The sequence below is a fragment of the Oncorhynchus keta genome, chromosome 22 (genome assembly GCF_023373465.1).
Source record: "Oncorhynchus keta strain PuntledgeMale-10-30-2019 chromosome 22, Oket_V2, whole genome shotgun sequence".
Taxonomy (NCBI): Eukaryota; Metazoa; Chordata; class Actinopteri; order Salmoniformes; family Salmonidae; genus Oncorhynchus; species Oncorhynchus keta.
Genome location: NC_068442.1, coordinates 55,696,577 through 55,717,374, shown reverse-complemented (window position 1 = coordinate 55,717,374; position 20,798 = coordinate 55,696,577). Strand labels below are relative to the sequence as shown.

At 47.4% G+C, this 20,798-nt stretch overlaps 1 protein-coding gene and 1 long non-coding RNA gene across 3 annotated transcripts in view; both read left to right on the top strand.

The window, feature by feature from the left end:
- The window catches only part of nme7 (NME/NM23 family member 7), a 144,249-nt gene that overhangs the window by 45,565 nt on the left and 77,886 nt on the right, over positions 1-20,798 (top strand). Inside the window, 3 exon segments of the mRNA XM_052475674.1 lie at positions 1,592-1,642; positions 2,421-2,628; positions 3,065-3,170. Of these exon segments, the coding sequence (XP_052331634.1) occupies positions 1,592-1,642; positions 2,421-2,628; positions 3,065-3,170 (365 nt within the window).
- LOC127910765 (uncharacterized) lies at positions 18,156-20,595 on the top strand. Of its 2 annotated transcripts, none has more exons than XR_008076139.1 (3): positions 18,156-18,377; positions 18,895-18,981; positions 20,092-20,595. It is a non-coding gene; the product is annotated as an uncharacterized LOC127910765 (long non-coding RNA). The 2 variants fall into 2 exon arrangements; XR_008076140.1 differs by lacking the exon at positions 18,156-18,377 and adding an exon at positions 18,409-18,565.

Sequence of the window (20,798 nt, the reverse complement as noted above, 5' to 3'; positions counted from 1 at the left end):
CTATAGACCAGAGCCCTATTCCCCTATGTAGTGCACTACTTTAGACCAGAGCCCTATTCCCCTATGTAGTGCACTACTTTAGACCAGAGCCCTATTCCCCTATGTAGTGCACTACTTTAGACCAGAGCCATATTCCCTATGTACTGCACTACTTTAGATCAGAGCCCTATTCCCCTACGTAGTGCACTACTTTAGACCAGAGCCCTATTCCCTATGTAGTGCACTACTATAGACCAGAGCCCTATTCCCCTATGTAGTGCAGCCCTATTCCCCTATTTAGTGCACTACTTTAGACCAGAGCCCTATTCCCTATGTAGTGCACTACTTTAGACCAGAGCCCTATTCCCTATGTAGTGCACTACTTTAGACCAGAGCCCTATTCCCTACATAGTGCACAACTTTAGACCAGAGCCCTATTCCCTATGTAGTGCACTACTTTAGACCAGAGCCCTATTCCCTATGTAGTGCACTACTTTAGACCAGAGCCCTATTCCCTATATAGTGCACTACATTAGACCAGAGCCCTATTCCCTATGTAGTGCACTACTTTAGACCAGAGCCCTATTCCCTATGTAGTGCACTACTTTAGACCAGAGCCCTATTCCCTATGTAGTGCACTACTTTAGACCAGAGCCCTATTCCCTATGTAGTGCACTACTTTAGACCAGAGCCCTATTCCCTATGTAGTGCACTACTTTAGACCAGAGCCTATTCCCTATATAGTGCACTACTTTAGACCAGAGCCCTATTCCCCTATGTAGTGCACTACTTTAGACCAGAGCCCTATTCCCTACATAGTGCACAACTTTAGACCAGAGCCCTATTCCCTATGTAGTGCACTACTTTAGACCAGAGCCCTATTCCCTACATAGTGCACAACTTTAGACCAGAGCCCTATTCCCTATGTAGTGCACTACTTTAGACCAGAGCCCTATTCCCTATGTAGTGCACTACTATAGACCAGAGCCCTATTCCCTATGTAGTGCACTACTTTAGACCAGAGCCCTATTCCCTATATAGTGCACTACTTTAGACCAGAGCCCTATTCCCTATGTAGTGCACTACTTTAGACCAGAGCCCTATTCCCTATGTAGTGCACTACTTTAGACCAGAGCCCTATTCCCTATGTAGTGCACTACTTTAGACCAGAGCCCTATTCCCTATGTAGTGCACTACTATAGACCAGAGCCCTATTCCCTATGTAGTGCACTACTTTAGACCAGAGCCCTATTCCCTATATAGTGCACTACTATAGACCAGAGCCCTATTCCCTATGTAGTGCACTACTATAGACCAGAGCCCTATTCCCTATGTAGTGCACTACTTTAGACCAGAGCCCTATTCCCTATGTAGTGCACTACTTTAGACCAGAGCCCTATTCCCTATATAGTGCACTACTTTAGACCAGAGCCCTATTCCCTATGTAGTGCACTACTATAGACCAGAGCCCTATTCCCTATGTAGTGCACTACTTTAGACCAGAGCCCTATTCCCTATGTAGTGCACTACTATAGACCAGAGCCCTATCGAGTCAACGCCTGACTTAATCTGATCACTCATTAACCCTGTGTGTTTATGGGTTCCTTTACAGGAAGCAGGCGGCAGACTTTTACACTGAACATCAGACAAAGTCTTTCTTCAAGTGAGTCCTTCCTGTGTAAATGATTAGCCTGTCTTCTCTCTGTGTGAGCAGAGCGGCCAGGGGCATGTTTCAAGGAGGCTCCAAGGGCCATCTAACCAGTAACCACCATTATTAGCAGTCTCTCTATGTGACATGTATTGCACTGACATTGTGGTGACATTTCAACAGTCTTGACAGGGACAATCACCTCCCGTAAATCAAGAGAATTAGAAGTAGTTTCACCTACACATTTCAACTGAATAATTCAAAATCTCAGATGGTGATCTGTAGTACTTAACCTTTAAAAATGTGACCTTCAATTACATATTCCTCACCGTCTGAGTTACATATTCCTCACCGTCTGAGTTACATATTCCTCACCGTCTGAGTTACATATTCCTCACCGTCTGAGTTACATATTCCTCACCGTCTGAGTTACATATTCCTCACCGTCTGAGTTACATATTCCTCACCGTCTGAGTTACATATTCCTCACCGTCTGAGTTACATATTCCTCACCGTCTGAGTAACATATTCCTCACCGTCTGAGTTACATATTCCTCACCGTCTGAGTTACATATTCCTCACCGTCTGAGTTACATATTCCTCACCATCTGAGTTACATATTCCTCACCGTCTGAGTTACATATTCCTCACCGTCTGAGTTACATATTCCACACCATCTGAGTAGAAATAGTTCATAAGTAGTTTATTGGAGATTCTATTAAAGGTTATGTTGCTGAAAGTGTTATTCTGACTGTTTTTATTGGAGTTTGCATAAAACAATGTTTCTTTTTAGCAACCTGGTGCAGTTTATGACCTCTGGCCCCGTGGTTGCCATGGAGCTGATGGGTGACGAGGCAGTGTCAGTGTGGAGAAGGATTCTAGGCCCCACTGACTCGGGCGTAGCACGGAAAGAGGCCCCACCAAGCCTGAGAGCTCAGTTTGGCACAGATGGCACCAGAAACGCTGGACATGGGTCTGACTCACTGGCTTCAGCAGCAAGAGTAAGTCATTCTAGTAGTGAGAAGTACTGAGCCCTGGGGGACATCAGTAGTGAGACATTATAGAGGACCTTGTGCAGAGCCCAGGGGGACACAAGTAGTGAGAACAGGAGAGGACCTAGTACAGATACATTATTGAGACCTAGTACAGAGCCATGGGGAACACCAGTATTGAGACATTATAAAGGACCTAGTGCAGAGCCCTGGGGGACACCAGTAGTGAGACATTATAGAGGACCTAGTACCAAGCCCTGGGGGAAACCAGTGGTGAGACCTTATAGAGGACCTAGTACCAAGCCTTGGGGGAAACCAGTGGTGAGACCTTATAGAGGACCTAGTACCAAGCCCTGGGGGACACCAGTAGTGAGACATTATAGAGGACCTAGTACCAAACCCTGGGGGACACCAGTAGTGAGTAATGCTTTGTTCTTCTGTTTAGGAGCTGGAGTTTTTCTTCCCATCCACAGCGGGCCATGGTCCCGCTAACACGGCCAATTGCACAGACTGTGCCTGTTGTGTCATCAAACCTCACGCTATATCAGAAGGTAAGTTAGCCATCCTTGTTTCACATGGAACCTAGCCTTACTCTCCACAAGTACATATTAATTTTCTCTAAACCCAAGTTTTCTTATATCCTATACTCTTCAATTATACTTGCATTGTGGCTATTTTCTGTCGTACTTTGAATACCTAAAATATAAAAACCATTCAGATAGAGGCCTTAAAAGAGTACTTGGTTGAAGGAATGTAGCCAACAATAACGTTGCCAATTTACAATTACTTTGCCAACTTAGTTTAACTCCTCTCAACAGCCTGTTATCCAGAGAAGTGACTTGGCCAGTCTGCTGGTGTTAAGTCCTTACCTGCCATTAAACCCTGGTTCTTAATTAACTGCTAGCCCCCTTCCTTTCTTACCCTGCTGTTGTTATACTTTGGTGGGTTTGCGTCGCGCACAAACCCAGCGCACATTGTAACCAACCTTCCTATTGTCGTGATCCCTGTTGGAGCAGGGAGAGAGCGTACGGCTAGAACACTGAGCTGTGAAATAAAACATCCTCTGGTCTGACTGGGCTGGTGTTGAGTACCGACACATTGGACTGACTGGGCTGGTGTTGAGTACCGACACATTGGACTGACTGGGCTAGTGTTGAGTACCGACACATTGGACTGACGGCTGGTGTTGAGTACTGACCCATTGGACTGACTGGGCTGGTGTTGAGTACTGACACATTGGACTGACTGAGCTGGTGTTGAGTACTGACACATTGGACTGACTGGGCTGGTGTTGAGTACCGACACATTGGACTGACTGGGCTGGTGTTGAGTACCGACACATTGGACTGACTGGGCTGGTGTTGAGTACTGACACATTGGACTGACTGAGCTGGTGTTGAGTACCGACACATTGGACTGACTGAGCTGGTGTTGAGTACCGACACATTGGACTAAGCTATGGACTGACTGAGGAGAGAACTAGAGTATCTGATTAGATGTATAGTAGTCTGAATTTAGTGCCAAAACAACACAGACGGTTTACTGTTGACTGCGTTGAGCAGGTTGGACGTTGCTGTTGAAGAGGATCTGCTCTCTCTGTTTACGGATGTCTCTCTGATTCTGGTTGTTTCTAAAGAGAGCTGTCAGTAATGTCCCATATGTACAGTCGTGGCCAAAAGTTTTGAGAATGACACAAATATTAATTTCCACAAAGTTTGCTGCTTCAGTGTCTTTAGATATTTTTGTCAGATGTTACTATGGATACTGACGTATAATTACAAGCATTTCATAAGTGTAAAAGGCTTTTTTGCGGTGTTGACCCTTCTTTTTCAAGACCGCTGCAATCCGCCCTGGCATAATGTCAATTAACTTCTGGGCCACATCCTGACTGATGGCAGCCCATTCTTGCATAATCAATGCTTGGAGTTTGTCAGAATTTGTGGGGTTTTGTTTGTACACACGCCTCTTGAGGATTGACCACAAGTTCTCAATGGGATTAAGGTCTGGGGAGTTTCCTGGCCATGGACCCAAAATATCAATATTTTGTTCCCTTAGCCACTTAGTTATCACTTTTGCTTTATGGCAAGGTGCTCCATCATGCTGGAAAGGCATTGTTCGTCACCAAACTGTTCCTGGATGGTTGGGAGAAGTTGCTCTCTGAGGATGTGTTGGTACCATTCTATATCCAGGGCTGTGTTCTTAGACAAAATTGTGAGTGAGCCCACTCCCTTGGCTGAGAAGCAACCCCACACATGAATGGTCTCAGGATGCTTTACCGTTGGCATGACACAGGACTGATGGTAGCGCTCACCTTGTCTTCTCCGGACAAGCTTTTTTCCGGACGCCCCAAACAATCGTAAAGGGGATTCATCAGAGAAAATGACTTTACCCCAGTCCTCAGCAGTCCAATCCCTGTACCTTTTGCAGAATATCAGTCTGTCCCTGATGTTTTTCCTGGAGAAAAGTGGCTTCTTTGCTGCCCTTCTTGACACCAGGCCATCCTCCAAAAGTCTTCGCCTCACTGTGCGTGCAGATGCACTCACACCTGCCTGCTGCCATTCCTGAGCAAGCTCTGTACTGGTGGTGCCCCGATCCCGCAACTGAATCAACTTTAGGAGGCGCCCTGAAGCCTTCTTCACAACAATTGAACCGCTCTCCTTGAAGTTCTTGATGATCCGATAAATGGTTGATTTAGGTGCAATCTTACTGGCAGCAATATCCTTGCCTGTGAAGCCTTTTTTATGCAAAGCAATGATGATGGCACGTGTTTCCTTGCAGGTAACCATGGTTGACAGAGGAAGAACAATGATTCCAAGCACCACCCCCCCAATCAGCATGACAGAGTCCTTTTGGTCCTTTTGTGGCAGGGCTGAAATGCAGTGGAAATGGTTTGGGGGGGGGTTTAGTTCATTTGCATGGCAAAGAGGGACTTTGCAATTAATTGTAATTAATCTGATCACTCTTCATAACATTCTGGAGTATATGCAAATTGTCATCATACAAACTGAGGCAGCATACTTTGTGTCATTCTCAAAACTTTTGGCCACGACTGTACAGTACCTCTGGGTGAGTCACTCAGGCCACAGGCTTCACCAGGGCCCGCCCCACTGAGCTCACAGTTTGACATAGTCTTAACACACATATTCTGTCTGACAAACAATCCACACACGCGACACAGACACAGCTGCTTCCCCCTTAGGAGAATGAAAATATTTGGCATGGGCCTTCAGATCCTCAAAAAGTTTTACAGCTGCACCATCGAGAGCATCTTGACTGGCTGCATCACCGCCTGGGTATATACCAATACATCACATCCTGGACTTCAATATCACGTGGTGTCAGAGGATGGTCTGAACTACTGAGTCCCACACAACACACACATATACCGACAACACAAACACTTTTTACTCTGTTCTTTATTTTATGCTTTACGCTATCCTGATGACTGGTCACTTTACCCTGCCTTCATGTACATATCTACCTCAAATACCTCATTATTATCTATCCTGATGCCGAGTCACTTTACCCTGCCTTCATGTACATATCTACCTCAAATACCTTATTATTATCTATCCTGATGACTGGTCACTTTACCCTGCCTTCATGTACATATCTACCTCAAATACCTTATTATTATCTATCCTGATGACTGGTCACTTTACCCTGCCTTCATGTACATATCTACCTCAAATACCTTATTATTATCTATCCTGATGACTGGTCACTTTACCCTGCCTTCATGTACATATCTACCTCAAATACCTTATTATTATCTATCCTGATGACTGGTCACTTTACCCTGCCTTCATGTACATATCTACCTCAAATACCTTATTATTATCTATCCTGATGACTGGTCACTTTACCCTGCCTTCATGTACATATCTACCTCTAATACCTTATTATTATCTATCCTGATGTCACTTTACCCTGCCTTCATGTACATATCTACCTCAAATACCTTATTATTATCTATCCTGATGTCTAGTCACTTTACCCTGCCTACATGTTCATATCTACCTCAAATACCTTATTATTATCTATCCTGATGCCTGGTCTCTTTACCCTGCCTTCATGTACATATCTACCTCAAATACCTTATTATTATCTATACTGATGTCTAGTCACTTTACCCTGCCTTCATGTACATATCTACCTCAAATACCTTATTATTATCTATCCTGATGCCTGGTCACTTTACCCTGCCTTCATGTACATATCTACCTCAAATACCTTATCTATCCTCCACATTGATCTGGTACTTCCTGTATATAGCTCCACATTGATCTGGTACTCCCTGTCTATAGCTGCACATTGATCTGGTACTTCCTGTATATATCTCCACATTGATCTGATACTTCCTGTATATAGCTCCACATTGATCTGGTACTTCCTGTATATAGCTCCACATTGATCTGGTACTGATGCTTCCTGTATATAGCTCCACATTGATCTGGTACTGATGCTTCCTGTATATAGCTCCACATTGATCTGGTACTGATGCTTCCTGTATATAGCTCCACATTGATCTGGTACTTCCTGCATATAGCTTCACATTGATCTGGTACTTCCTGTATATAGCTCCACATTGATCTGGTACTCCCTGTTTATAGCTCCACATTGATCTGGTACTTCCTGTATATAGCTCCACATTGATCTGGTACTTCCTGTATATAGCTCCACATTGATCTGGTACTTCCTGTATATAGCTCCACATTGATCTGGTACTTCCTGTATATAGCTCCACATTGATATGGTACTTCCTGTATATAGCTCCACATTGATCTGGTACTTCCTGTATATAGCTCCACATTGATCTGGTACTTCCTGTATATAGCTCCACATTGATCTGGTACTTCCTGTATATAGCTCCACATTGATCTGGTACTTCCTGTTTATAGCTCCATTCTTGTGTATTTGATACCTCTTGTGTTAGTATTTTTATTATTCTATATATTTTTTAAACTCATCATGGTTGGGAAGTGCTCACGATCAAGCATTTCACAGTTAAGTCCCATTATATACACCGAACCTGCTGCACACACTCTACCTACACAATCCCACGACGTCTACTAAATGTGATTATATACACCGAACGTGCTGCACACACTCTACCTACACAATCCCACTACGTCTACTAAATGTGATTATATACACTGAACGTGCTGCACACACTCTACCTACACAATCCCACTACGTCTACTAAATGTGATTATATACACCGAACCTGCTGCACACACTCTACCTACACAATCCCACGACGTCTACTATGCCACATTCCAATACAGATCAAACCAAACGGGGTACTAAAATAAACCCTGGCAGTCACACACTGCTAATTCCCAGAGGATCAGAGCCTCAACCGCAGATTCCATTTAGATTCAACAGTCAGAGATGTGGAGCGTGATGGTGTTATTTTACAGCAGCAGTTGGAGCCTCCACTAAACAGAGAGGAGCTGTCGGTTAGTCATGTTGGAGCCTCCACTAACAGAGAGGAGCTGTCGGTTAGTCATGTTAGAGCCTCCACTAACAGAGAGGAGCTGTCGGTTAGTCATGTTGGAGCCTCCACTAACAGAGAGGAGCTGTAGGTTAGTCATGTTGGAGCCTCCACTAACAGAGAGGAGCTGTAGGTTAGTCATGTTAGAGCCTCCACTAACAGAGAGGAGCTGTCGGTTAGTCATGTTGGAGCCTCCACTAAACAGAGAGGAGCTGTCGGTTAGTCATGTTGGAGCCTCCACTAACAGAGAGGAGCTGTCGGTTAGTCATGTTGGAGCCTCCACTAAACAGAGAGGAGCTGTCGGTTAGTCATGTTGGAGCCTCCACTAACAGAGAGGAGCTGTAGGTTAGTCATGTTGGAGCCTCCACTAACAGAGAGGAGCTGTCGGTTAGTCATGTTGGAGCCTCCACTAACAGAGAGGAGCTGTAGGTTAGTCATGTTGGAGCCTCCACTAACAGAGAGGAGCTGTAGGTTAGTCATGTTGGAGCCTCCACTAACAGAGAGGAGCTGTCGGTTAGTCATGTTGGAGCCTCCACTAACAGAGAGGAGCTGTCGGTTAGTCATGTTGGAGCCTCCACTAACAGAGAGGAGCTGTAGGTTAGTCATGTTGGAGCCTCCACTAACAGAGAGGAGCTGTCGGTTAGTCATGTTGGAGCCTCCACTAACAGAGAGGAGCTGTCGGTTAGTCATGTTAGAGCCTCCACTAACAGAGAGGAGCTGTAGGTTAGTCATGTTAGAGCCTCCACTAACAGAGAGGAGCTGTAGGTTAGTCATGTTGGAGCCTCCACTAACAGAGAGGAGCTGTAGGTTAGTCATGTTGGAGCCTCCACTAACAGAGAGGAGCTGTAGGTTAGTCATGTTGGAGCCTCCACTAACAGAGAGGAGCTGTAGGTTAGTCATGTTGGAGCCCCCACTAACAGAGAGGAGCTGTAGGTTAGTCATGTTGGAGCCTCCACTAACAGAGAGGAGCTGTCGGTTAGTCATGTTAGAGCCTCCACTAACAGAGAGGAGCTGTAGGTTAGTCATGTTGGAGCCTCCACTAACAGAGAGGAGCTGTAGGTTAGTCATGTAGCCTCCACTAAACAGAGAGGAGCTGTAGGTTAGTCATGTTGGAGCCTCCACTAACAGAGAGGAGCTGTCGGTTAGTCATGTTGGAGCCTCCACTAACAGAGAGGAGCTGTAGGTTAGTCATGTTGGAGCCTCCACTAAACAGAGAGGAGCTGTAGGTTAGTCATGTTGGAGCCTCCACTAACAGAGAGGAGCTGTAGGTTAGTCATGTTAGAGCCTCCACTAACAGAGAGGAGCTGTAGGTTAGTCATGTTGGAGCCTCCACTAACAGAGAGGAGCTGTAGGTTAGTCATGTTGGAGCCTCCACTAACAGAGAGGAGCTGTAGGTTAGTCATGTTGGAGCCTCCACTAACAGAGAGGAGCTGTAGGTTAGTCATGTTGGAGCCTCCACTAACAGAGAGGAGCTGTAGGTTAGTCATGTTGGAGCCTCCACTAACAGAGAGGAGCTGTAGGTTAGTCATGTTGGAGCCTCCACTAACAGAGAGGAGCTGTAGGTTAGTCATGTTGGAGCCTCCACTAACAGAGAGGAGCTGTCGGTTAGTCATGTTGGAGCCTCCACTATAACAGAGAGGAGCTGTAGGTTAGTCATGTTGGAGCCTCCACTAACAGAGAGGAGCTGTAGGTTAGTCATGTTAGAGCCTCCACTAACAGAGAGGAGCTGTAGGTTACCTCATGTTGGAGCCTCCACTAACAGAGAGGAGCTGTAGGTTAGTCATGTTGGAGCCTCCACTAACAGAGAGGAGCTGTAGGTTAGTCATGTTGGAGCCTCCACTAACAGAGAGGAGCTGTAGGTTAGTCATGTTGGAGCCTCCACTAACAGAGAGGAGCTGTAGGTTAGTCATGTTGGAGCCTCCACTAACAGAGAGGAGCTGTAGGTTAGTCATGTTGGAGCCTCCACTAACAGAGAGGAGCTGTAGGTTAGTCATGTTGGAGCCTCCACTAACAGAGAGGAGCTGTAGGTTAGTCATGTTGGAGCCTCCACTAACAGAGAGGAGCTGTAGGTTAGTCATGTTGGAGCCTCCACTAACAGAGAGGAGCTGTAGGTTAGTCATGTTAGAGCCTCCACTAACAGAGAGGAGCTGTAGGTTAGTCATGTTGGAGCCTCCACTAACAGAGAGGAGCTGTAGGTTAGTCATGTTGGAGCCTCCACTAACAGAGAGGAGCTGTAGGTTAGTCATGTTGGAGCCTCCACTAACAGAGAGGAGCTGTCGGTTAGTCATGTTGGAGCCTCCACTAACAGAGAGGAGCTGTAGGTTAGTCATGTTAGAGCCTCCACTAACAGAGAGGAGCTGTCGGTTAGTCATGTTGGAGCCTCCACTAAACAGAGAGGAGCTGTAGGTTAGTCATGTTAGAGCCTCCACTAACAGAGAGGAGCTGTAGGTTAGTCATGTTGGAGCCTCCACTAACAGAGAGGAGCTGTCGGTTAGTCATGTTGGAGCCTCCACTAACAGAGAGGAGCTGTCGGTTAGTCATGTTGGAGCCTCCACTGACAGAGAGGAGCTGTCGGTTAGTCATGTTAGAGCCTCCACTAACAGCTCATAACAGGGATGAGAGAGGAGCTGTCGGTTAGTCATGTTGGAGCCTCCACTAACAGAGAGGAGCTGTCGGTTAGTCATGTTGGAGCCTCCACTAACAGAGAGGAGCTGTAGGTTAGTCATGTTGGAGCCTCCACTAACAGAGAGGAGCTGTAGGTTAGTCATGTTAGAGCCTCCACTAACAGAGAGGAGCTGTAGGTTAGTCATGTTAGAGCCTCCACTAACAGAGAGGAGCTGTAGGTTAGTCATGTTGGAGCCTCCACTAACAGAGAGGAGCTGTAGGTTAGTCATGTTGGAGCCTCCACTAACAGAGAGGAGCTGTAGGTTAGTCATGTTGGAGCCTCCACTAACAGAGAGGAGCTGTAGGTTAGTCATGTTGGAGCCTCCACTAACAGAGAGGAGCTGTAGGTTAGTCATGTTGGAGCCTCCACTAACAGAGAGGAGCTGTAGGTTAGTCATGTTGGAGCCTCCACTATAACAGAGAGGAGCTGTAGGTTAGTCATGTTGGAGCCTCCACTAACAGAGAGGAGCTGTCGGTTAGTCATGTTGGAGCCTCCACTAACAGAGAGGAGCTGTAGGTTAGTCATGTTGGAGCCTCCACTAACAGAGAGGAGCTGTAGGTTAGTCATGTTGGAGCCTCCACTAACAGAGAGGAGCTGTAGGTTAGTCATGTTGGAGCCTCCACTAACAGAGAGGAGCTGTCGGTTAGTCATGTTAGAGCCTCCACTAACAGGAGCTGTCGGTTAGTCATGTTAGCTGTAGGTTAGTCATGTTGGAGCCTCCACTAACAGAGAGGAGCTGTCGGTTAGTCATGTTGGAGCCCCACTAACAGAGAGGAGCTGTCGGTTAGTCATGTTGGAGCCTCCACTAACAGAGAGGAGCTGTAGGTTAGTCATGTTGGAGCCTCCACTAACAGAGAGGAGCTGTCGGTTAGTCATGTTGGAGCCTCCACTAACAGAGAGGAGCTGTAGGTTAGTCATGTTGGAGCCTCCACTAACAGAGAGGAGCTGTAGGTTAGTCATGTTAGAGCCTCCACTAACAGAGAGGAGCTGTAGGTTAGTCATGTTGGAGCCTCCACTAACAGAGAGGAGCTGTAGGTTAGTCATGTTGGAGCCCCACTAACAGAGAGGAGCTGTAGGTTAGTCATGTTAGAGCCTCCACTAACAGAGAGGAGCTGTAGGTTAGTCATGTTGGAGCCTCCACTAACAGAGAGGAGCTGTAGGTTAGTCATGTTGGAGCCTCCACTAACAGAGAGGAGCTGTAGGTTAGTCATGTTGGAGCCTCCACTAACAGAGAGGAGCTGTCGGTTAGTCATGTTGGAGCCTCCACTAACAGAGAGGAGCTGTCGGTTAGTCATGTTGGAGCCTCCACTAACAGAGAGGAGCTGTAGGTTAGTCATGTTGGAGCCTCCACTAACAGAGAGGAGCTGTTGGAGCCTCCAGGTTAGTCATGTTGGAGCCTCCACTAACAGAGAGGAGCTGTAGGTTAGTCATGTTGGAGCCTCCACTAACAGAGAGGAGCTGTTAGTCAGGTTAGTCATGTTGGAGCCTCCACTAACAGAGAGGAGCTGTAGGTTAGTCATGTTGGAGCCTCCACTATACAGAGAGGAGCTGTAGGTTAGTCATGTTGGAGCCTCCACTATAACAGAGAGGAGCTGTAGGTTAGTCATGTTGGAGCCTCCACTATAACAGAGAGGAGCTGTAGGTTAGTCATGTTGGAGCCTCCACTATAACAGAGAGGAGCTGTAGGTTAGTCATGTTGGAGCCTCCACTAACAGAGAGGAGCTGTAGGTTAGTCATGTTGGAGCCTCCACTAACAGAGAGGAGCTGTAGGTTAGTCATGTTGGAGCCTCCACTAACAGAGAGGAGCTGTAGGTTAGTCATGTTGGAGCCTCCACTAACAGAGAGGGAGCTGTAGGTTAGTCATGTTGGAGCCTCCACTAACAGAGAGGAGCTGTCATTAGTCATGTTGGAGCCTCCACTAACAGAGAGGAGCTGTAGGTTAGTCATGTTAGAGCCTCCACTAACAGAGAGGAGCTGTAGGTTAGTCATGTTAGAGCCTCCACTAACAGAGAGGAGCTGTAGGTTAGTCATGTTAGAGCCTCCACTAACAGAGAGGAGCTGTAGGTTAGTCATGTTGGAGCCTCCACTAACAGAGAGGAGCTGTAGGTTAGTCATGTTGGAGCCTCCACTAACAGAGAGGAGCTGTCGGTTAGTCATGTTGGAGCCTCCACTAACAGAGAGGAGCTGTAGGTTAGTCATGTTGGAGCCTCCACTAACAGAGAGGAGCTGTAGGTTAGTCATGTTGGAGCCTCCACTATAACAGAGAGGAGCTGTAGGTTAGTCATGTTGGAGCCTCCACTATAACAGAGAGGAGCTGTAGGTTAGTCATGTTGGAGCCTCCACTATAACAGAGAGGAGCTGTAGGTTAGTCATGTTGGAGCCTCCACTATAACAGAGAGGAGCTGTAGGTTAGTCATGTTGGAGCCTCCACTATAACAGAGAGGAGCTGTAGGTTAGTCATGTTGGAGCCTCCACTAACAGAGAGGAGCTGTAGGTTAGTCATGTTGGAGCCTCCACTAACAGAGAGGAGCTGTAGGTTAGTCATGTTGGAGCCTCCACTAACAGAGAGGAGCTGTAGGTTAGTCATGTTAGAGCCTCCACTAACAGAGAGGAGCTGTAGGTTAGTCATGTTAGAGCCTCCACTAACAGAGAGGAGCTGTCGGTTAGTCATGTTAGAGCCTCCACTAACAGAGAGGAGCTGTAGGTTAGTCATGTTGGAGCCTCCACTAACAGAGAGGAGCTGTAGGTTAGTCATGTTGGAGCCTCCACTAACAGAGAGGAGCTGTAGGTTAGTCATGTTAGAGCCTCCACTAACAGAGAGGAGCTGTAGGTTAGTCATGTTGGAGCCTCCACTAACAGAGAGGAGCTGTAGGTTAGTCATGTTGGAGCCTCCACTAACAGAGAGGAGCTGTAGGTTAGTCATGTTGGAGCCTCCACTAACAGAGAGGAGCTGTAGGTTAGTCATGTTGGAGCCTCCACTAACAGAGAGGAGCTGTAGGTTAGTCATGTTAGAGCCTCCACTAACAGAGAGGAGCTGTAGGTTAGTCATGTTGGAGCCTCCACTAACAGAGAGGAGCTGTAGGTTAGTCATGTTGGAGCCTCCACTAACAGAGAGGAGCTGTAGGTTAGTCATGTTGGAGCCTCCACTAACAGAGAGGAGCTGTAGGTTAGTCATGTTGGAGCCTCCACTAACAGAGAGGAGCTGTAGGTTAGTCATGTTGGAGCCTCCACTAACAGAGAGGAGCTGTCGGTTAGTCATGTTGGAGCCTCCACTAACAGAGAGGAGCTGTAGGTTAGTCATGTTGGAGCCTCCCTCCACTAACAGAGAGGAGCTGTAGGTTAGTCATGTTGGAGCCTCCACTAACAGAGAGGAGCTGTAGGTTAGTCATGTTGGAGCCTCCACTAACAGAGAGGAGCTGTAGGTTAGTCATGTTGGAGCCTCCACTAACAGAGAGGAGCTGTCGGTTAGTCATGTTGGAGCCTCCACTAACAGAGAGGAGCTGTCGGTTAGTCATGTTGGAGCCTCCACTAACAGAGAGGAGCTGTCGGTTAGTCATGTTAGAGCCTCCACTAACAGAGAGGAGCTGTCGGTTAGTCATGTTGGAGCCTCCACTAACAGAGAGGAGCTGTAGGTTAGTCATGTTGGAGCCTCCACTAACAGAGAGGAGCTGTAGGTTAGTCATGTTAGAGCCTCCACTAACAGAGAGGAGCTGTCGGTTAGTCATGTTGGAGCCTCCACTAACAGAGAGGAGCTGTAGGTTAGTCATGTTAGAGCCTCCACTAACAGAGAGGAGCTGTCGGTTAGTCATGTTGGAGCCTCCACTAACAGAGAGGAGCTGTAGGTTAGTCATGTTAGAGCCTCCACTAACAGAGAGGAGCTGTAGGTTAGTCATGTTGGAGCCTCCACTGACAGAGAGGAGCTGTAGGTTAGTCATGTTGGAGCCTCCACTAACAGAGAGGAGCTGTCGGTTAGTCATGTTGGAGCCCCCACTAACAGAGAGGAGCTGTAGGTTAGTCATGTTGGAGCCCCCACTAACAGAGAGGAGCTGTAGGTTAGTCATGTTGGAGCCTCCACTAACAGAGAGGAGCTGTAGGTTAGTCATGTTGGAGCCTCCACTAACAGAGAGGAGCTGTAGGTTAGTCATGTTGGAGCCTCCACTAACAGAGAGGAGCTGTAGGTTAGTCATGTTGGAGCCTCCACTAACAGAGAGGAGCTGTCGGTTAGTCATGTTGGAGCCTCCACTAACAGAGAGGAGCTGTCGGTTAGTCATGTTGGAGCCTCCACTAACAGAGAGGAGCTGTAGGTTAGTCATGTTGGAGCCTCCACTAACAGAGAGGAGCTGTAGGTTAGTCATGTTGGAGCCTCCACTAACAGAGAGGAGCTGTAGGTTAGTCATGTTAGAGCCCCCACTAACAGAGAGGAGCTGTAGGTTAGTCATGTTAGAGCCTCCACTAACAGAGGAGCTGTAGGTTAGTCATGTTGGAGCCTCCACTAACAGAGAGGAGCTGTAGGTTAGTCATGTTGGAGCCTCCACTAACAGAGAGGAGCTGTAGGTTAGTCATGTTAGAGCCTCCACTAACAGAGAGGAGCTGTCGGTTAGTCATGTTGGAGCCTCCACTAACAGAGAGGAGCTGTAGGTTAGTCATGTTGGAGCCTCCACTAACAGAGAGGAGCTGTAGGTTAGTCATGTTGGAGCCTCCACTAACAGAGAGGAGCTGTAGGTTAGTCATGTTAGAGCCTCCACTAACAGAGAGGAGCTGTAGGTTAGTCATGTTGGAGCCTCCACTAACAGAGAGGAGCTGTCGGTTAGTCATGTTGGAGCCTCCACTAACAGAGAGGAGCTGTAGGTTAGTCATGTTGGAGCCTCCACTAACAGAGAGGAGCTGTAGGTTAGTCATGTTGGAGCCTCCACTAACAGCTCATAACAGGGATGAGAGAGGAGCTGTCGGTTAGTCATGTTGGAGCCTCCACTAACAGAGAGGAGCTGTAGGTTAGTCATGTTGGAGCCTCCACTAACAGAGAGGAGCTGTAGGTTAGTCATGTTGGAGCCTCCACTAACAGAGAGGAGCTGTAGGTTAGTCATGTTGGAGCCTCCACTAACAGAGAGGAGCTGTAGGTTAGTCATGTTGGAGCCTCCACTAACAGCTCATAACAGGGATGAGAGAGGAGCTGTCGGTTAGTCATGTTGGAGCCTCCACTAACAGAGAGGAGCTGTAGGTTAGTCATGTTGGAGCCTCCACTAACAGAGAGGAGCTGTAGGTTAGTCATGTTGGAGCCTCCACTAACAGAGAGGAGCTGTCGGTTAGTCATGTTGGAGCCTCCACTAACAGAGAGGAGCTGTAGGTTAGTCATGTTGGAGCCTCCACTAACAGAGAGGAGCTGTCGGTTAGTCATGTTGGAGCCTCCACTAACAGAGAGGAGCTGTCGGTTAGTCATGTTGGAGCCTCCACTAACAGAGAGGAGCTGTCGGTTAGTCATGTTGGAGCCTCCACTAACAGAGAGGAGCTGTAGGTTAGTCATGTTGGAGCCTCCACTAACAGAGAGGAGCTGTAGGTTAGTCATGTTGGAGCCTCCACTAACAGAGAGGAGCTGTAGGTTAGTCATGTTGGAGCCTCCACTAACAGAGAGGAGCTGTAGGTTAGTCATGTTGGAGCCTCCACTAACAGAGAGGAGCTGTAGGTTAGTCATGTTGGAGCCTCCACTAACAGAGAGGAGCTGTAGGTTAGTCATGTTAGAGCCTCCACGTACAGAGAGGAGCTGTAGGTTAGTCATGTTGGAGCCTCCACTAACAGAGAGGAGCTGTAGGTTAGTCATGTTGGAGCCCCCACTAACAGAGAGGAGCTGTCGGTTAGTCATGTTAGAGCCTCCACTAACAGAGAGGAGCTGTAGGTTAGTCATGTTGGAGCCTCCACTAACAGAGAGGAGCTGTCGGTTAGTCATGTTGGAGCCTCCACTAACAGAGAGGAGCTGTAGGTTAGTCATGTTGGAGCCTCCACTAACAGAGAGGAGCTGTAGGTTAGTCATGTTGGAGCCTCCACTAACAGAGAGGAGCTGTAGGTTAGTCATGTTGGAGCCTCCACTAACAGAGAGGAGCTGTAGGTTAGTCATGTTAGAGCCTCCACTAACAGAGAGGAGCTGTAGGTTAGTCATGTTAGAGCCTCCACTAACAGAGAGGAGCTGTAGGTTAGTCATGTTAGAGCCTCCACTAACAGAGAGGAGCTGTAGGTTAGTCATGTTAGAGCCTCCACTAACAGAGAGGAGCTGTCGGTTAGTCATGTTGGAGCCTCCACTAACAGAGAGGAGCTGTAGGTTAGTCATGTTGGAGCCTCCACTAAACAGAGAGGAGCTGTCGGTTAGTCATGTTGGAGCCTCCACTAACAGAGAGGAGCTGTAGGTTAGTCATGTTAGAGCCTCCACTAACAGAGAGGAGCTGTAGGTTAGTCATGTTGGAGCCTCCACTAACAGAGAGGAGCTGTAGGTTAGTCATGTTGGAGCCTCCACTAACAGAGAGGAGCTGTAGGTTAGTCATGTTAGAGCCTCCACTAACAGAGAGGAGCTGTAGGTTAGTCATGTTAGAGCCTCCACTAACAGAGAGGAGCTGTAGGTTAGTCATGTTGGAGCCTCCACTAACAGAGAGGAGCTGTAGGTTAGTCATGTTAGAGCCTCCACTAACAGAGGAGCTGTAGGTTAGTCATGTTGGAGCCTCCACTAACAGAGAGGAGCTGTCGGTTAGTCATGTTGGAGCCTCCACTAACAGAGAGGAGCTGTAGGTTAGTCATGTTAGAGCCTCCACTAACAGAGAGGAGCTGTCGGTTAGTCATGTTGGAGCCTCCACTAAACAGAGAGGAGCTGTAGGTTAGTCATGTTAGAGCCTCCACTAACAGAGAGGAGCTGTAGGTTAGTCATGTGATCAAATGTTTTAGGAATACTATAAAACATTTATGAAAAGTAAAGTCGAACAAAAAAACACAGGATGAATAGATAGATATAAGAAGAGAATACAATAAAGTAAGTAAGCTATGTACAGTTCCAGGGGCAGTTCCAGTGTCAGGGGCAGTTCCAGTGTCAGGGGCAGTTCTAGGGTCAGGGGCAGTTTCAGGGTCAGTTCCAGTTCCAGGGGTAGTTCCAGGGGCAGTTCCAGGGGTAGTTCCAGGGGCAGTTCCAGGGGCAGTTCCAGGGTCAGGGGCAGTTCTAGGGTCAGGGGCAGTTCCAGGGTCAGTTCCAGGGGCAATTCCAGGGGTAGTTCCAGGGTCAGTTCCAGGGGCAGTTCCAGGGGCAGTTCCAGGGTCAGGGGCAGTTCTAGGGTCAGGGGCAGTTCCAGGGGTAGTTCCAGGGTCAGTTCCAGGGGCAGTTCAGGGGCAGTTCCAGGGGTAGTTCCAGGGTCAGTTCCATGGTCTTTCAGTTCCAGGGTCAGTTCCAGGGTCAGTACCAGTTCCAGGGTCAGTTCCAGAGTCATTTCCAGTACCATATTAACATGTACAGGGATACTGGAGTGATGGAGGTAGATATGTATAGGGGGAAGGAGACAGGGATATTGGAGTGATGGAGGTAGATATGTATAGGGGGAAGGAGACAGGGATACTGGAGTGATGGAGGTAGATATGTATAGGGGGAAGGAGACAGGGATACTGGAGTAATGGAGGTAGATATGTATAGGGGTAAGGAGACAGGGATACTGGAGTGATGGAGGTAGATATGTATAGGGGGAAGGAGACAGGGATATTGGAGTGATGGAGGTAGATATGTATAGGGGGAAGGAGACAGGGATACTGGAGTGATGGAGGTAGATATGTATAGGGGGAAGGAGACAGGGATACTGGAGGGATGGAGGTAGATATGTATAGGGGGAAGGATACAGGGATACTGGAGTGATGGAGGTAGATATGTATAGGGGGAAGGTGACAGGGATACTGGAGTAATGGAGGTAGATATGTATAGGGGTAAGGGGACAGGGATACTGGAGTGATGGAGGTAGATATGTATAGGGGGAAGGAGACAGGGATACTGGAGTGATGGAGGTAGATATGTATAGGGGGAAGGTGACAGGGATACTGGAGTGATAGAGGTAGATATGTATAGGGGGAAGGTGACAGGGATACTGGAGTGATGGAGGTAGATATGTATAGGGGTAAGGAGACAGGGATACTGGAGTAATGGAGGTAGATATGTATAGGAGACAAGGATACTGGAGTGATGGAGGTAGATATGTATAGGGGTAAGGAGACAGGGATACTGGAGTAATGGAGGTAGATATGTATAGGAGACAGGGATACTGGAGTAATGGAGGTAGATATGTATAGGGGGAAGGTGACAGGGATACTGTAGTGGTAGATATGTATAGGGGAAGGAGACAGGGATACTGGAGTGATGGAGGTAGATATGTATAGGGGGAAGGAGACAGGATACTGGAGGGATGGAGGTAGATATGTATAGGGTGAAGGATACAGGGATACTGGAGTAATGGAGTAATGGAGGTAGATATGTATAGGGGAAGGAGACAGGGATACTGGAGGGATGGAGGTAGATATGTATAGGGGGAAGGAGACAGGGATACTGGAGTGATGGAGGTAGATATGTATAGGGGGAAAGAGACAGGGATACTGGAGTGATGGAGGTAGATATGTATAGGGTGAAGGATACAGGGATACTGGAGTGATGGAGGTAGATATGTATAGGGGGAAGGAGACAGGGATACTGGAGTGATGGAGGTAGATATGTATAGGGGGAAGGAGACAGGGATACTGGAGTGATGGAGGTAGATATGTATAGGGGGAAAGAGACAGGGATACTGGAGTGATGGAGGTAGATATGTATAGGGTGAAGGATACAGGGATACTGGAGTGATGGAGGTAGATATGTATAGAGGGAAGGAGACAGGGATACTGGAGTGATGGAGGTAGATATGTATAGGGGGAAGGAGACAGGGATACTGGAGTGATAGAGGTAGATATGTATAGGGGAAGGGACAGGGATACTGGAGTGATGGAGGTAGATATGTATAGGGGAAGGAGACAGGGATACTGGAGTGATAGAGGTAGATATGTATAGGAAGGGGACAGGGATACTGGAGTGATGGAGGTAGATATGTATAGGGGAAGGAGACAGGGATACTGGAGTGATGGAGGTAGATATGTATAGGGGGAAGGAGACAGGGATACTGGAGTGATGGAGGTAGATATGTATAGGGGGAAGGGGACAGGGATACTGGAGTGATGGAGGTAGATATGTATAGGGGAAGGGGACAGGGATACTGGAGTGATGGAGGTAGATATGTATAGGGGAAGGGACAGGGATACTGGAGTGATGGAGGTAGATATGTATAGGGGGAAGGAGACAGGGATACTGGAGTGATGGAGGTAGATATGTATAGGGGGAAGGAGACAGGGATACTGGAGTGATGGAGGTAGATATGTATAGGGGGAAGGAGACAGGGATACTGGAGTGATGGAGGTAGATATGTATAGGGGGAAGGAGACAGGGATACTGGAGTGATGGAGGTAGATATGTATAGGGGGAAGGTGACAAGGCAAACAAGATATAAGATAAACAGAGTCGCAGCAGTGTGTGGGTGTGTCGAGTCCGTATAATTTTATGTCCAGAGGTGTTTTAAACAATCTTTAGAACGTTCCAGTACCATGCTGTTGGAGTACATGACAAACCATGGTCTTGTTATTATAGCCTAGATATTGGAACATTTTGAATGTTTTGTTTCACAGTGGAAATAGTGATATTATATTATATATTATTACTGTGCATGCTGCGTACTATTATTCCTGCAACTTCAGATCTGTAGGTTTGTAACTTCACGTTGCATGCCGGAGCAGCTTTCCTTTCTTCCTGTTGTGTTTGTGGGGGGGGCTCTTTTCCACTGTTCAACCAATCCAGTAAATGTGGAGGAGGAGTTAAGATGGCCGTGTCTCCTTGTCCAAAAGTATCACATGCTCTCTTTCCATTTCCCCTGAAAAGCCGGTGTATCCGGTTGTTTTACAACCCCGCCGAGGGGAGCAGAACAGGGT